The 17,860-nt window shown below is 40.9% G+C and overlaps 1 protein-coding gene across 1 annotated transcript; it reads right to left on the minus strand.

Moving 5' to 3' along the window:
• Positions 1-201: 201 nt before the first annotated feature.
• Positions 202-13,705, minus strand: C10H5orf15 (chromosome 10 C5orf15 homolog). The gene is made up of 3 exons (XM_077911673.1): positions 13,512-13,705; positions 3,029-3,555; positions 202-1,696 (listed from the first exon to the last, which is right to left on the minus strand). The coding sequence occupies exons 1-3, from the start codon at positions 13,648-13,650 to the stop codon at positions 1,565-1,567; spliced, it is 798 nt and encodes a 265-aa protein (XP_077767799.1). The 5' UTR covers positions 13,651-13,705; the 3' UTR covers positions 202-1,564.
• Between the last annotated feature and the right edge of the window lie 4,155 nt (positions 13,706-17,860).

Below are 17,860 nucleotides of genomic sequence, written 5' to 3' on the forward strand. Positions count from 1 at the left end.
ATTAAACTTCAGTACCTAGCAGAAAACTGGACCTCACGTAGGATTTAGAAATCTAAGAGGATTCGTAGAGGCAGAGTACTACTGCCAAAAGGAACAAAAGCAAGCTAGTCAGTTTATCTTGTTCCCAAAGCACGACCTCTCTGTCACCACCCAAATGAAAGACTCATGCCATCATTAAAATGAAACATACTTATAAAATCATAGATTTATATCTTTGCCATTTATTTTTAAAATCTTATTCAAAATATTAAATAATACAATTTCAGATATGAAAAATTACTGCAATAAAACAGTTCAGGTGTATTTCCATTGTGCTCCCTTCCTTATTAGGACAGTAAATTGTCCACCTGAAAGAAATGATGGATTGCCCTACTTCTTCCATCTTTACACAAAGCACATGCTCACTGGCTCACCTGGGCTTTCTGAGTAGGTGTTTAACATATATTAGGGATTATGTTTTCTAAAAAATTGCAGTGACATTTGTAAGTCAACCATGGTTTAAATCACATATTTACAAACTGATCAACTCTTTATTATATAAAGACAGGCTAAAATGAAATACATTAAATAATTTCCAGTTGCTGTGAAAAACAAAACAGAAGAAAATAAAACAAGTACATGGGGAGAAAAAGTCAGTGTACACATATATCCTTTATGTATACAAACAACTTCATTGAGGTATAATTTTGAAAAGCCTAGATAAAGTATTACTTAAGTGATAATGGCCCCTAAGGTTTATTCAAACTTACTATAAAGTAATAAACAAAATGAACAAATCTGATATAATTTTAAACTCTGCTCCTTGCTTGAAAGCTTGGAGGAACCCGTGCTACAATCAATTGCTAACTAAAAGCAACTGAATTTGTATTTAATATTTTGCCACAATTTCTACCTCTAAATTTAATTCAGTAATTTAAGCCAAAATACAGTATCTCTATAACATTTTATCCACGTCCACTGCAAACTGCAGAGTCTCTCTACTGCCAGGATTTCTAGAGACATTTATTAATGTTTTGCCTAAAATTGTGGTCAGATTGAGCAATATCATTATCTTAAGTTATGTTTAAATTAAATTATCCAAAAATATCCAAAGCAATTTTCCTGGAAGAAAAAATGTTACTTATATGCCAAGCACTATTACACACATCCTTGTAGATTATAGTTTGGGAGCACAGAATGTATGCTTAAAAAATAGTACTTGGATGGCAGAAAGAGAATCTGAGCCAACAGTACCAGATATGTTAGGATTTAGTTACAAGGTTGGGATCTTTTAAAACCAGTATTACTAATACTTCCAAAAGAAGTAATAAAGAAATCTAAAACAAAACTAACAGATAATGCTTAGCTCCACATTCTGGACACCTGATTAAATTTACCTCTAAAAGTGTAGATAAAAAATTATATACTCCTTGTTTGTGACATTTCATTTCCAAAGCACCAAGGCAAAATAAAGAGAGACCCATCTCTCTAAGTACCAACTGCCTATGGCAAACATCTGCACAATATTATATAAAAAAGTCAAGCAAATAAAATTACATAATAAGCAAACTCAAATCACAGTGCTTTAAAAAATATAATCATTGGTAATCTTCAGAGAAGGCATTGCCTCATTAACATTCTGGTCTAGACGATGATATTCCACTGTTTTGGAACAAAGACCATCACGCCATTTCCTGCTTTGAACCAGAAGGAAAATCTGGAAAAAATAAATAAACAAACAAATAAATAAATAAATTAGATATGCAAAAAAGAACGTGGGGATATGCTAAAAGTATAACAATTATAATAAGTGTATTATCTCTGTCCTAGGCCCCCAAATTCAGAAAGCAAAATAACAACAACAGAAGGGCTTTATTTTCCATTTTGTAAAAAAAGTAAAACAGTGCTTCTCAAAATTTAATGCAGAATGCTTGCTGAAGATTGATTCTGGGTTCCATCTGCAGAAATGAGTTAGTAGATCACAGGGGAACCAAGGAGTCCCTTAGGTAGTTATAACAGAGATGGCCCAACATTCAAAACTGGGATAGAATATCACTGGCATTCTAAATAAATATGTATTTATATATTCAAAATAAATATGTATTTTACAACCAGGAAAAAAGTTATTAAAAGATCATTAAATTCAAAGCTTAATTAAAAGTATATATAAGCAATTAATCTTTTTCCACAAATATTGCCACTGAAGTAGCAATGCTAACTTAAGACATACAACCTGTTTTTTAAAAACCATCAGGCTCCCCAAAGATACAGATGCAATGAAATGCCGGAACACCTGCACCCCAATGTTTATAGCAGCAATGTCCACAATAGCCAAACTGTGGAAGAGCCTCGGTGTCCATTGAAAGATGAATGGATAAAGAAGATGTGGTTTATGTATACAATGGAATATTACTCAGCTATTAGAAATGACAAATACCCACCATTTGCTTTGACGTGGATGGAACTGGAGGGTATTATGCTGAGTGAAATAAGTCAATCGGAGAAGGACAAACATTATATGGTCTCATTCATTTGGGGAATGTAAATAATAGTGAAAGGGAATAGAGGGGAAGGGAGAAGAAATGGGTAGGAAATATCAGAAAGGGAGACAGAACATGAAAGACTCCTAACTCTGGGAAACGAACTAGGGGTGGTGGAAGGGGAGGTGGGTGGGGGGTGGGGGGTGGGGGTGACTGGGTGGCAGGCACTGAGGTGGGCACTTGACTGGATGAGCACTGGGTGTTATTCTGTATGTTGACAAATTGAACACCAATAAAAAATAAATTTATTAAAAAGAAAAAAAACACCAGGCTTTGGTTTCGCTAATTAAAAAACCTTTCAACGTTTTTTTAGAAGCACACAAGATAAAGCATTGTCTGTAATTTGTTGAAATACACCACAGATTTACAAATTGATCAGACATCTTGATATTTTACCATCAATTTACACTTGACTAAAAAAGAACAAAATTCTGAATCATCAAAAACATTAGTAAGAAATGGAACAGATAAGAAAGGATAATTAGAGGGGCTGAAAAGACCAAACATACCTTCCTTTTGTTGTGATATGTAATGTAAACAACAGCAATACAAAAAGCAAAAATAATAAGATGAAAAAAGAAATGGCTATCTTCCTCTTCAATATTTGAGGATGGGCTCTTAAAAGACCTCACTGACTGTTCAATTTCCATGTAGTTCCTGTTTTCTTCCAGGGCCTCACTGGACTCATCGTCTCTGGGGCTGGTGGTCCAGTCATAGTCTGGTTCTCCATAGTCTCCATTGTCCAGAGTGTCTTTGGCAGTGGACGGAGAACTATTGAGCGTGAGAAGATCCTCTTCCTCTATGCTGGGATCTTCATTGTTACCTGTTTCCTCTTGAGACAGAGAAGTAGTAGGTGAGGGATGAGGGGCCACAGATGCTCCTCCACTTTTCTCTGTACTAGCTGTGGGTTGGAGAGTGGTGCGGATTTGGAAGACAGAAAGTTTGGTTTGGTTTTCATGTGTTACAGCACTCGTACTTGGAGCAGAAACATCTGGCTGGAGTACAGTGTGGCTCGACAAATTGGTTTGTGGAAGAGCTAAAATAGTGAATAAAGAACATTAAACTGAAATCTCCAACTTCATCTCCACCAAGCCAGAAGCATATTTACCTAAAATTTTCACTAAGCATTTCTCTTTGGTAAATTCCTCTCTCTTTTGTTATTTGTTAATATGCCTCAATAGCCAGCAATCCGTTACATTTCTTCTTAGTCAATTATTCATCAGGTAATAACTCTTTAGCCAGAAAGAAATGAAAGACCTACTACATTACATAGCCTGTCACCAAAAGAAAAAGGAAAGAACAGAGAGGGATAACTTTAGGTAACAATGGTGAAATTCACACAAAGCTCTCATCCATCCCCTCTGTTTTCATTTCACATAGAGGCTGGACTTCAGAGTAACACCTGTCCAGACTGCACACCATCCCCAGAACAGAGATTGGTGGCTGATCCTAGCTCAAGTAGGCCACAAACTAGATATAGAAAGGGAATAAAAGGAAAAGGAGAGAAAATGAGTGGGAAATATCAGAGAGGGTGACAGAACATGAGAGACTCCTAACTCTGGGAAATGGACAAGGGGTAGTGGAAGGGGAGGTGGGCAGGGGGTTGGGGTGACTGGGTGACGGGCACTGAGGGGGCACTTGACAGGATGAGCACTGGGTGTTATGCTATATGTTGGCAAATCGAACTCCAATTAAAAAATATACAAAAAATAAAAATAAAAAATAAAAACTAGACATAGAATGCAAACCTAAATATTTTCAAAATATACAACAAATTTAAGAGACGCTATAAGCAAGCTGCAGGCAGCATTTCTAAGTGATGCCAGAACCAGAAGGCCTCCTCTGCCAGTTTTCTTTTTAAGTATTCTTAGGTAGAAGAAAGTGAAAACTCCTAAAGGGGAAGAAATGGAAATTGAAAACTAAGTGTGAAGTAGATTTTTTTTTTTTTTTTTTGAACTAGACTATTTTAAAGCTTGGGAAAGGCAATCCAGGTATGGGAATGACACCAAACACATACAAGTTCTTATTTCCTTATGCTCCTACCCACTCAGTATGGTTTACTACAGTAAAGTATTTACAGAAATAACTCTATACACCAAAAGTTCAGAAGAATCCCTGATGAAATTTAAGTGTTTCTAATTAACAATCTAATATAGTATCTGTTAAAAAAAAAAAAAAAAAAAAACTTCAAGAGCATCCATTATATTTGTTAAAAAAGGAACTGTCTGGGGAACCTGGGTGGCACAGTTAAGTGTCTAAGTCTTGGTTTCAGCTCCAGTCATGATCTCAGGGTCATGAGATCTAAGTCCTGTGTTGGGCTTGGACTTAGCAGAGTCCACTTAAGACTCTCTCTCTCTCTCTCTCTCTCTCTCCTTCTGTCCCTTCCCCTACACTCTCTAAAAATAAATAAATCTTGTAAAAAAAAAAAAAAGTGATTGTCATATGAGATCTAAAAATATACAGATACTATTTTAAAGTCTATCAAATTAAAATATTTTATAGGGGTAAGTTAAACCAAATCATTCCTGGACTTTCACAAATGTGTACATGCACATAAATTAGCAACCTAAAAGGCTACTCTTTGTTCAAACATGTAATACTTGAATACATGAATATACTGTGGTTTGTTGACACCTATTTTGTATAGAAAGTTGACACCTATTTTGTATAGGAAAAATAAATAGCTAGTTTTAATTGGACTGAATGGAATCTCTTAGAAAAAAATAAACTAGCAAAGTGGTAAAAAAAAAATATTAGTAAAACTGTCTTAAATACTTTCAACAGTTGGTTCCTTGAAACTTTCCATTGGAAGAAAAGAAACAGGGCCTACAAATGCCTACATTATTCAGAAAACTATTAACAGGAATTTCTTAAAAGAATTTTTACATTTGCATTTACAAATTACTATTTCTCTGGTAGATTTAACTTTCCTGCCAAAATTGGGGAAAGTATGATTTAAACTATAACTTTTTAAACCTAGAAGCAACTAACTAATCGTGACTTTTTTAAAAATTGTTTTTCTATACTTGACTTTTAGAATAATCATGTACATTACTCACTTCGGCAGCATATATACTAAAATAGAATAATCGTGTATTTTTAAAGGACACAAGCTGATAGGAGTGGGAATGACTGTAATTGTCCACACCAGCCACCTCTCTCTATGTCCAGAAACTTATCCACTGTGCACTCTGGAATTCAGTCAGATATAAGCAAATCTCTTATCCTTCAATTTCTTGTTATAACTGAAAACTAGCTCTCCCCTAAAGATACACTTTCCCTGAAGCCCTTTTAATTAAAAGTTGTTTTTTTACCCACATCCTTGCACCACTGAATTTGGAAGGGGGAAAATTACTGGGGGTGGGGGGCCGAGGGGCCCTTTCAGACCATTATCCCATTCCCCTCCCTAGATGCACCAGCTTTGATTCTCCTAGCATCACCTATCACCCTCTATAATCTTTGTCCATGAACTCCAGGTCAACGGTTCCTATTCTCAATTATTTTAGCTCCTGGCTCTAGAATGAACTCTAGTTCAATCTACTCAAGTACTGTTTTGATTTCAAAATCCTTGACCTCTCTTCTGATGAGCCAGACCTCCCCCTTAACTTGTCATATCATGGTCAGTATCCTCACAAATCTTCCACGATCTAAATTTCACGCATCCTACTTGCTGACATGACCATCTATCCTAATTCATTCAGGATTCAGGACCTACAATTATCTGATCCTACCATCTTTTCAGTCCTCCGTGGGCCACCATCCCATACTTGCCCAATACTCTTGTCCTCTCTCTTTATCCAGATTCAGTTTTATAGTCAGCTATTAACCCTCCCTTATGTACACCTCCAGGCCCCTAACCCCTTTCTCACCTTGTCCCATTCACTTGGCAAGGCTACATCCCAAGTAAAATCAAATTTTCTGACTACTCCCCCATCTGCACCAAGCAGCTGAACAGATCTAGAAATAAATACATGACCATATCACTGTTTTTATTTCATTTTAAATTAAATGCCAAAAATTCAGGCACACATGCAATGTTGTGGGCAATTATACTCTATTTTTCTAGTCCATTTACCTTCCTACTTCCTTAGGAGACTATTCATACGCTCCTCTATTCTCAAACTTTCCACACCTTCTCTGTTGTCCTCATTCTCAATGGATGACATCACTTCCTAACTTCTCTGGGAAAAAAGGAAGCCATAAGAAGGGAACTTCCATGAACTACCAGAACTCTAGACTCATAAATCCAACTGCAACTTGACATCTCCTCTTGGATGTCTGACATTCAAAATGAATTCTTACTTAGGCTTCCAGGAATATGGAGTAGACAAATTTTCCCTATTCCTCCATGGAAAACAACCCTGTATATTATATAAAAAATAGCTTAAGACTCTGAAAGGTAGAGAAAATAAGGCAGAGTGGTTAGAAACCTCAGGACCTGAGAAACAACCTAGTGGGAACTTCCCTGGATTTTTCTTTTACCTCACATATTCTGGACTTCTAGCTAAAGAAACCAGCAACCTGGAAACATCAGGGAGTATGTACACAAACCATCCCCGGACCACAAAAAAAAAAAAAAAAAAAAGCCTGCTCTCTCTAACCAAAAAATCAGGAGAGAGGCAGCCTAGGAAGAAAGAAAACTTTTAGATAATGACTGCTCTACTCCAGGCAAACATCTACAAAAACAAAAACAAAAAACCACCACTGTGGCTCTCCTCGCATCTACACAAGCAAAGGCCAAGTAGAGAGCCTAGACTTCCACCCTCAGCAGGCTGTGACAAACTGCCTCTTCCTCTCCACAGTGTAATGGTGTCAGAAGAGGCCTAGTGGAGAGTTAAGACTTTAATCATCACCCAGTAGTAAGAAAGCCACCCTCACTACCATATAAGTACAGACCATGAGGGGAGACAGAACCCCCACCCTTGTCCAGAAAGTAACAAGAAGACTATCACCCTTTGGGTGTCAACAGAGATCAAATGGAGACCCTAGATTTCTACATCTATCTGACAGTACTGTAGAGCAACCCCTCCTCCCCTGCCAGAGCAATGTCATAAAAAGCCAACTAAAAAGAGAAAAGTTTAAGATCAGTCTTAAAAACACAAACTATAACTCACCCAGTATGAAATACATCATACCAATAGCGCTATAACTATTAATGCAATTAAATCTTGAATTTTAAAACTCCCAAAAAATTAATCTCCAGGCCCAAATGGTTTCACTGGAGAATTAAATGTTTAAAGAACTATCACCAATTCTACAGAACCTCTTCCAGAGAACAGAAGGGAACACTGTTCAATTCAATTTATGAAGGTAGTATTATTACCCTGATACCAAAACCAAAACACTACAGAAAAAGAAAACTGCAGACTAATATTTTTCGTGAATAGCTGCAAAAATTCTTAACAAAATATTAGCAAATAGAAATAAGTCATATATAAAAAGAATGATATTCCATGAACAAGGGTTATTCCAGGGATGCAAAACTGATAGTATTCAAAAATCAATCAACGCAATCCACCATATTAACAAGCCAAATGAAACTTGACCTAAGCCTCACACCTTATACAAAAATTAACTAAAAATGGTTCACAGTGCTCAGTCAGAGGAGCATGGGACTCTTGATCTTGGGATGGTAGGTTCAAGACCCATGTTGGGTGTAGAGATTCCTTTAAAGATAAAAATAATAAATAAATACAATAAAAATAAAATGGATTACCAATTTTTTTTATTTTTATGATAGTCACACACAGAGAGAGAGAGAGAGAGAGAGAGAGAGGCAGAGACATAGGCAGAGGGAGAAGCAAGCTCCATGCACCAGGAGCCCGACGTGGGATTCGATCCCGGGTCTCCAGGATCGCGCCCTGGGCCAAAGGCAGGCGCTAAACCGCTGCGCCACCCAGGGATCCCGGATTACCAATTTAAATGTAAAATGTAGGGATGCCTGGGTGGCTCAGTTGGTTAAGCACCCAACTCTTGGTTTCAACTCAGGTCATGATCTCAGGGTAGTTAGATCAAGCCCTCCCCGTGCTCCTCACCCAGCATGAATTCCGCTTGGGATTCTCTCCCTCTCCCTCTTCCTCTCCCTCCCCCTCTGCCCCTCCCCCTACTCCCTGCTTTTGTAAGCACAGGCACAGGCTCACTCGCTAGCACTCCCTCCCTCAAATAAATAAATCTTCAAAAAATAAAAATAAAGGTAAAATGTACAACTATACAAACTTTTAGAAAAAGACAAAGGAAAAAAAATCTGCAATCTAGGACTAAACACAAATTTGTAGACTTGACACCAAAAAACACAGTACATAAAAGGAAAAAAACCCTATAAATTTGATTCTATCAAAATGAAAAAAATTTGCTCCACGAAAGACTTTCCTGTGAGGATGAAAAGATAAGCTATACAAAGGAAGAAATATTTGTAAGCCCCAACCCAAAAATGGACTAGTATCCAGAATACATAAAGAAATCTGAAAACTCAAAAAATGAAAAAGCTAACAATCCAACTAGAACACAGGCAACAGACACAAAGGTACATTTCACTGAAGACATATATATATGGCAAATAAGCACAGGAAAAGATATTATGCATCAGGGAAATGCAAATTAAAGCCACAATAAAGATATCACTACACATCTATCAAAATGACTAAAATAAAAAGTAATGACAAAACCAAATATTGGCAAAGATGCAGAGAAGCTAGATCACTTAAGTGTTGCTGGTGGTAACATAAAATAGGACGACAATGCCAGGGGCAGCCTTCGGCCCAGGGCATGATCCTGGAGACCCAGGATCGAGTCCCACGTCGGGCTCCTGCATGGAGCCTGCTTCTCTCTCTGCCTGTGTCTCTGCTTCTCCCTCTGTGTGTCTCTCATGAATGAATAAATAAATAAAATCTTTTTTTAAAAAAAGGACAGCAATGCCAGAAAACACTTTGGCAATTCCTTAAAAAACTAAATATGTAACTACCCTATGATCCAGCAATTGCACCCCTGGCCATTTATCCCAAAGAAATGAAAACTTACAATCACACAAAAAATCTGTACATGAACATTCACAGAATAGCCAAAACCCGGAAACAACCCCGATGTCCTTCAAAAGGTGAATGGTTAAACAAAGTGCAATATATCTATACAATAATGGAATCACTCAGCAATAAAAAAGAACAAATGAAACAACTATATTAACCTCCACAGAATTATGCTAGGTTAAAAAAAGCCAATTCCAAAAAATTACATACCATATGATTCCGTTTATATCACATCCTTCAAATGATAAAATTAAAGAAATAACAGATAAGTGGTTGCCATGATTTCAAGAGGGAATGGGGGATAGGAAGGAAGTGGGAGTAACTATACAAGAGCAACACAAGAGGGTGATGGCAATGCTCTTTTAGTGTACCCAAGTCAGTATCACGACTGTGATACTGTATTATAGTTTCTTAAGATGTTACCACTGGGGAAACTGAGTAAAGGGTACATAGGATATGTATTATATCCTACAACAGCAAGAGAATCTACAATTATTTCAAAATAAAAAGTTTAAAGAAATGTATTTTTACTTCCCACTCCAAAAACAAAATAGGGACACCTGGGTGGCTCAGTGGTTGAGCGCCTGACTTTGGCTCAGGGCATGATCCTGGGGTCCAGGATGGAGTCCCGCATCAGGCTTCTTGCAGGGAGGCTGCTTCTCCCCTCTGCCTGTGTCTCTGCCTCTCTCTCTGTGTCTCTCATGAATAAATAATTAAAATCTTTAAAAAAAAAATTAAACACATTACACATTAAATTGAGGTGGTCATTTGGGAGTAGTTTGATGGCAAAAATAGAAAGTAGGTACTTTTGAAATGGCATGGCAAAACTTAATCATAAGGTGATCATCCAGTGATCTAAAATAATGCTTATATTAATTTTTTTAGATTTTGTCAAAATAAAATATAAAACTTTAAATTCCTTACAGATTGCCAAGAATACACCCAAGTATTTAAATTTTAAGAAACCTTATATGGAACAAGTTTAAATAAATCTAATGTAGTAACTTTCTATGCTTACTTGAAGTTTGGAACTCAACACATCCTATCTAGGGGCACCTGGGTGACTCGGTGGTTGAGCCACCTGCCTTTGGCTCAGGTTGTGATCCTGGGGTCCTTGGATCGAGTCCCGCATCAGGCTCCTGGGGGGGGGGGGGCGGGGGTCTGCTTCCCCTTCTGCCTACATCTCTGCCTCTGTGTCTCTCATGAATAAATAAGATTTTTAAAACACACACACCCCCTATCTAGACTGTAAGCTTTTTTATTAAGAGTACTTTGAAATCACTCTACCATAAGGTATGTACTGCAGTGTAGCTGCTTCCAAGAGCATGTATGTTAGTTTACATTTTAAATTATTTTCAGTAGAGAATAAGAATTTTAAACTGAAAGATTTAATAAAGAAAAAGGTTACCTAAAATGTCCCAATAGAGATCAAGCAATCATTTATGGGGCTCTAATAAATAAAGGGACAAGAGGATACCTTAAGAGTCCACACTTCCCCCTCGCTTGCCCCTTCTCACAAAATTTTCAACCAAGGGAAAAGCTGTTTCTGAAACTACAGTTACCAGCTATATCCCTCAAACTGTATGTCTTAAGCATTCCAGTAAGAAAAATAAATGTTTAACTGTCAGGTTTTTTCTTTAATGATTAAATAACCAAAACAATCATGATATGTAAGGACTTTAGGAATAGGAATATCTGCATCAACCAGACAAACCCTCGTTATGTTTACTCATGATGAAAGGCCTTGGGAAAACAAACCTCAGTCCTTCCCCCACAGACTTAAAATGCTTCTGGGATGGGGGCTGCCCTAACCTCAGTGCTGCTGAGGAAACCTAAGGAAGTAACCACAGCACTGTAGTAGACAAATTATGGCTAGACAGCCCGGCCCCTGTTGGCAAACAAGAAAACACTATCCTATTCACAGGTTTTCATTTGAAAATTCAAAAAACATATAAGAAGAAAAACAGGACTGTGTCTTGATCTAAAGGAAAAACGGACTACTGAACAAAATACTGCTTAATCATTACAAATTCTTATTAATGGATTTGTTCTCCCTAAGTCTCAGGCCGTAGGTTACATATTTATTTCCTGATAAAGCCTTCAATATCTTCATTCACAATGTAACATTTCTAAGAAAAGAAATACTTAATCATGCAGCATTATTTACAAGAGCCAAGATATGGAAACAACCTAAATACCCATGGATGGATGAACAGATCAAGATGTGGTATGTATACACAATGGAATACTACTCAGCCACACACACACAAAAATGAAATATGGCATTTGTAGGACACCTGGTTGGCTCAGGACTGATCCCGGAGCCCAGGACCGAGTCCTGCACATGGGGCTCCCTGCATGGAGCCTGCTTCTCCCTCTGCCTGTGTCTCTGCCTCTGTGTGTCTCTCATGAAGAAATAAATAAAATCTGGGGGATACCCGGGTGGCTCAGAGGTTTGGCGCCTGCCTTCGGCCGGGGGCATGCTCCTGGAGGCCTGGGATCGAGTCCCACATGGGGCTCCCTGTGTGGAGCCTGCTTCTCCCTCTCTCTGCGTCTCTCATGAATAAATAAAATCTTTTTTAAAAAATAAAAAGTAAATAAAATCTTTAAAAAAAAAGAAATATGGCATTTGTGACATCACATGACATGACCTTGAAGCATTATGCTAAGCAAAATAAGTCAGACAGAAAAAGACAAACACCGTATGACCTCACTTATATGTGGAATAAAAAAAATCAAAACAATGGGTTCCCCGGGTGGCTCAGTCAGTTAAGTATCTGCCTTCTGCTCAGGTCATGATCCTGGGGTCCCAGGATAGAGCCCCACACTGGTGCTCCCTGCTCAGTGGGGAGTCTGCTTCTCCCTCTGCCCCTCCTCGTGCTCATTCTCTCTCTCAAATAAATAAAATCTTAAAAAAAAAAAAAAATCAAAACGAAACAAACAAGCAAACAAGCCAAACTCCCAGAGAAGAGACTAGACTGATGGCTGCCAAAGAGCGTGTTGGAGGCTGGTGAGCTGGGAGAGGAGTATCAAAAGGTACAAACTTCCTGTTACAAAATAAGTAACTCGCAAGGATGCAACATATAGAGCCGGGGTGGCCATCGTCGAGAATATAGTAATGCATATTTGAAAGTTGCTTAGATAGAAAATCTTAACATTTACTCTCATTACGAGAAAAGATCATTTTTAATTCCGTATGGTGATGAGTGGTAACTACAACTATCGTGCCGGTACGTTCCTAGTGTCTACAAATGTCAAATCATGAGGTTGTACCTCCGAATCTCACGTGTCACATGCCAACCACGCTTCAATAAATAACAACAAAAAAGTCTAAGAGAATTTTAATTAACTAATCAAATCCTAACGACCCTATTAAAACGAAGCAGTCTCGTCCGGCTAAGGCAGGGCACGGAGAACCGCGTCTGCAGCGTCCTGTCCCCCGTCGGGCTCCTGCTCGCCGAAATGCGGCAGCAGCCGGGCGGGGTCGGCGCCCGCCCCCCAGGTCCTCACCGCTGCCCCGCGCCGGAGAGCGCCCACACTCCCCCTCCCCGGCGCCTCTCCCCCTACGCTGCCCCCCCCCCCCGCCCCGACACCACACCTGACTGCGCCGTCCCGGCAGCACTTGCTCCCTCGGCCCCCTCGCGACTCGCCCCTGCGAGCAACCTCGCAGACCCCCACCGCCACTCCCGCGGCAACGCGCTCGAGTCCCGGGCCCACGCCACCGCCCCCCCTCCACGCCCACCCGCGCTCGCCGCTTCCGGCTCCCTGGATGGCCGCATCCCCCCGCCGCGCTCCGGGCCCGCCGGAGACTCCTCCCGACAGCCTGCTCGCCCACCTCGCCCCGAGAGACGCTGCCGTCTCCGGACGCCGCCATCTGCGCCGGACACTCGGAAGCGCCCGCGCCCTGGCCGGGCCCGTCTCCCCGCCCGCGCCCGCGCCCGCGCCCGCGCTGCCGCCGCGCGCCCTTTACCCCTGGACGTGGTGGCGGACGCGAGCAGGAGCGCCAGGACCAGCGGCCGCGCCAGCACCCCGGACGCCTGGAGGCCCGGCGAGGGCCGCAGTTTCGCTTGCACGGCTCCCCTCATCCTCCTCAAGGCAGCAGCGGCCATAACGGACTCCGCCGGGAGCCTGCGCTGTTGCTAAGCTCTACGGCATGACGTCAGACACTGCGTGAGGCGCCGCCGCCAGAGGCATCTGCGTCTCAACGTGATGACGTCGCAGCCTGGCAGGGAGCTCGGGAAACCCGGACGCGGAGGAAGGGCACCCAGCTGTAGCGAAGGGCAGGCCCCGCCCAAGCCCGTTGGCGGTTCGGGTTGTAAAGTGTTCGCTGCCGGGAGGGTCGGGGCAGCCCCTCCCTGCCTGCCGCGTGACGGGCGCCGTCCAGGTCGTGAAAGTGTTTTAAACGTTGGCGTTTTTATAAAGACTGTGTTTCAGTAATCGCTGCACCCAAAGTGGGGCTCGAACTTACGACCCTAAGGTCAAGTGTGGCCTCCTTTACGGACTGAGCCAGCCGCGTGCCCCGAAAACATCATTAAAAGGAAGAAGCGGGGCGCCTGGGTAGCTCAATGGGTCAAGCATCTGCCTTCGGCTCAGATTATCCCGGGGTCCTGGGATCAAGCCCTGCAGTCAGGCGCCCCGCTCAGAGGGAAGCCTGCTTCTCCCTCCCCCTGTGATGCTCCCCGTCCTTGTGCTCGCTCTCTGGGGCTCTCAAATAAATAAAGTCATTAAAAAAAAAAAAGAGGCACCTGGATTGCTCAGTGGGTTGTGGCCAATTCCTCTTTTATTTAAATTCATTAACATAGTATATTATTAGTTTCAGAGGTAGAGGTTAGTGATTCATCAGTTGCATAGAACACCCAGTGCTCTTTACACCACCTGGCCTCCTTAATGCCTGTCACCCGGTTACCCCATCTCCCCACCCCTCCTCCAGCAACCCTGTTTGTTTCCTATGATTAAGTCTCTTATGAGTTGTTTCCCTCTCTGATTTCATCTTATTTTTCCGGTCCATTCCCCTATGATCATGTTTTCTTAAATTCCACATATGAGTGAAATCAGATAACTGTCTCCCTCTGATTGACTTGATTTAAGTGGCTAACTCTTGATTTTGGCTCAGATCATGATCTCAGGGTCATGAGATCCAGCACTGCCTCCACCTGTGGCTCTGTGCTCAAGGTACTCCACTTGGGATTCTCTCTCCCTCTGCCCCTCCTCCTGCTCTTTCTCTCAAATAAATTAATAAAATCTTTAAAAAAACAAAATTGTTAAAAGGAAGATCTGACTGTTTAACAGACTGATCCCAAAAGAGAAGTAGCTGTGCTCCCTCTCCCAAATGCAAATGAAACACAACTGCTCACAGTCATCATATTTGGGTGGTGAAATTATAGGTAAATGTTTCTAACTTTCTCCTCATCATTTGTTACTTCAGCAAATACTTAGCACCTTTTCATATTTCAGGACACAACAGTTAACTAAATGAATTACATACCTTTGTGGAGTTTGTGAGGAAGAAGATAGTGTAAAACAGACACTATACAATGATAAAGGTGTACTGGAGAAAAAGCAGGCTAGGAAGTAGGTTGCAAACAGCCTCCACATTTCCTACAATACACTTGTTACTTTTTAAATTTTGTTAACATAAAACCTCCAGTATATAAAAATGCAGATTTAGAGAGTTCCCTTACTGCCTTGACACATGCTGTGGGGTATTCTGCAAGTGTTTCTTAAATAAATGTCTGTAGACTTGAAATCCTAGAAGTTCCACTTGATTGATTTGCTGGAAAATCATTGTGGCATGAAGCAAGACATTTGCTGTACACATAGCTTCACCATTCTGATGTCTGCGATTCCCACAGAAGAATCCTCCAGAGACACAGCTGAGCTGCCCGAGAGAAGGGCCCGTTTTCCTGAATCTGGTTTCCCTTAACATTTATCTGGCCCCAGTGACAGCTCAGAAACACACAAACTCTGTGTTGTTAAGAAAACTAAGAGGTCATTCATGTTCCTTTCCCGAAGCCCACCACAAGCCTAGACAGACTGAATGGTGCCCTTATTGCAAACCCTCCATGGTAGCCAGGATACTAAGGCTTCCCAATTCCCTTGGAGCTTTCCCTTCTCTGAGCACAGAAACCACAACTCAGTTTAATGAATAAGCCTCTCAATTCTAGCTTCTGCTTGTTGGGAGATTCAGATGTAAGACTTTTTCTGTAATAAACACACTTTCAATCTTCTCTTCTTTGTCCACTTTCTTCCTGTGTCCCCAGATCAGCATGTTTGGGTTCTCTTACCTATGAAATATCATTAACTCAAGGCATTTTTCACAATATTCTGACATGCTGCATACAACAGGCAGATACTTAATATCTAAGGGGAGGGAAATACACCCTTCAATATTCAGAGGGCCCTTTGTACATTTCAAAATACCAGTACTGTACCTAGCCTCGGACTGGATGTACCCAACTGTTATTTGCCAAAATCTCTGGACAAATTCAGAAGCTCGCTTTAAAAGATACAGATCCTCATGAACCTGATGAAGACAGTATGACAAATAGAGGCCAGCAAGTTTTGGGTGACACAAAATGCTCAAGTAAATCTGATAATTTGTTTGGCACTGTCACTTCCAAACATCCATAAAAAGGCACTCTGCCTAAAAATGTATTATGGAATAGAAAAAAATGTTCACATTTACTGAAGCTGGATAATGTATACGTAGTTTACTCTTTTACTTTGTAAATGTTTGAAATTTACACATTGTTACTTTTTTTAAAGCATCTCTTTTTAAGACTTTGTTTATTCATGAGAGATACAGAGAGAGAGAGAGAGAGGCAAAGACACAGGCAGAGGGAGAAGCAGGCTCCATGTAGGGAGCCCGATATGGGACTCGATCCCAGGTCTCCAGGATCATGCCCTGGGTTGAAGGCGGCCTTAAACCTCTGAGCCACCTGGGCTGCCCACACTGTCATTTTTTAAAATCTAAACTGCAGAATTCTAGAACAAACCTCAATGATCCATGCCTTTGTATGATCCACTGCCCTTGGGTATGAGAGGGACCTGTGAACATGATGGGATTATCATTATTGTGATAGGTTACTAAAGGGCACAGTAAGGGCAGCCCCAGCGGCACAGTGGTTTAGCGCCGCCTGCAGCCCAGGGTGTGATCCTGGAGACCCTGGATCGAGTCCCACATCAGGCTCTCTGCATGGAGCCTGCTTCTCCCTCTGCCTGTGTCTCTACCTCTCTCTCTCTCTCTCTCTGTGTGTGTATGTCTCTATGAATAAATAAATAAAATCTTTAAAAAAATAAAAAAATAATAAAGGGCACAGTCGTTAAGGGGAGATTTTCCTAAGAAGATCTCACCTCAACAGGTGAACCCTTAAAAGGTTTGGAGAAGTTATGAGTTAAGTCCTGGGGATGTCATGTACAGCATGGTGACCATAGTTAATAATGCTGTACTGTCTATTTGAAAGTTGCTAAGAGAGAAGATCTTCTATCTTTAAAGTTTATTTATTGAGAGAACATGCACAAGAGAACACAAGTGGTGGAGAGGGAGAAGCAGACTCACTGCTGAGCAGGGAGCCCAATGCAGGGCTTGATCCCAGAACCCTGGGATCATGACCTGAGTCGAAAGCAGATGCTTAACCGACTGAGCCACCCAAATGCCCCGAGAGCAGATCTTAGTTCTTATCACAAAGAAAAAAAATGTAACTGTATGGTGACAGATGCTAACTAGATTTATTGTAGTGATCATTTTATAATACAAATATTGAATCATTATGTTGTCCACCTGAAACCAATATATTCTATGTCAATTATACCTCAATAAATAAAAAATAGGGGTGCCTGGCTGGCTCAGTCAGTTAAATGTCCGACTCTTAATTGCAGCTCAAATCATGATCTTAGGGTCATGGGATCGAGTCCTACATTGGTCTCTGCACTAAGCAGAGTCCACTTGAGATTCTCTCTCCCTCTCTCTCTGCCCCTCCCCTCATATGTACACGCACATGTGCACAGTATCTCTCGCCTCAGTAAAATCTTTATTAAATAAATGAACAAATAGTAAAAAATTTTTAAAGGCATATGGTGTAGCTGGCACTCCTCCTAGAGATTTCAAATATGAGAGGGATTTGACAGCAAGGGAGTTCCTCCATGCCAGCTTTAAAGATGGGAGGGGACCATGTGGCAAGGAATGCACGTGGCCTCTATTTGCTGAGAATACCTCTACCTGATGGCCAGCAAGGAAATAGGGATCGTTATCCTATAACCTAAAAGAGTTGAATCCTGCCACAACCACATGAGCTTGGAAGAGGGCTCTTGTCTCCAGAC

This window comes from Canis aureus, chromosome 10 (genome assembly GCF_053574225.1).
Source record: "Canis aureus isolate CA01 chromosome 10, VMU_Caureus_v.1.0, whole genome shotgun sequence".
NCBI lineage: Eukaryota > Metazoa > Chordata > Mammalia > Carnivora > Canidae > Canis > Canis aureus.

Coding starts and splice junctions, on each gene's coding strand:
- C10H5orf15 (XM_077911673.1), bottom strand. CDS start 13,650: ATGGCCGCTGCTGCCTTGAGGAGGATGAGGGGAGCCGTGCAAGCGAAA. Junction 3,556..13,511: donor GTCCGCCACCACGTCCAGGG/GTAAAGGGCGCG, acceptor TCACTATTTTAG/CTCTTCCACAAACCAATTTG. Junction 1,697..3,028: donor CATATCACAACAAAAGGAAG/GTATGTTTGGTC, acceptor TATTTTTTCCAG/ATTTTCCTTCTGGTTCAAAG.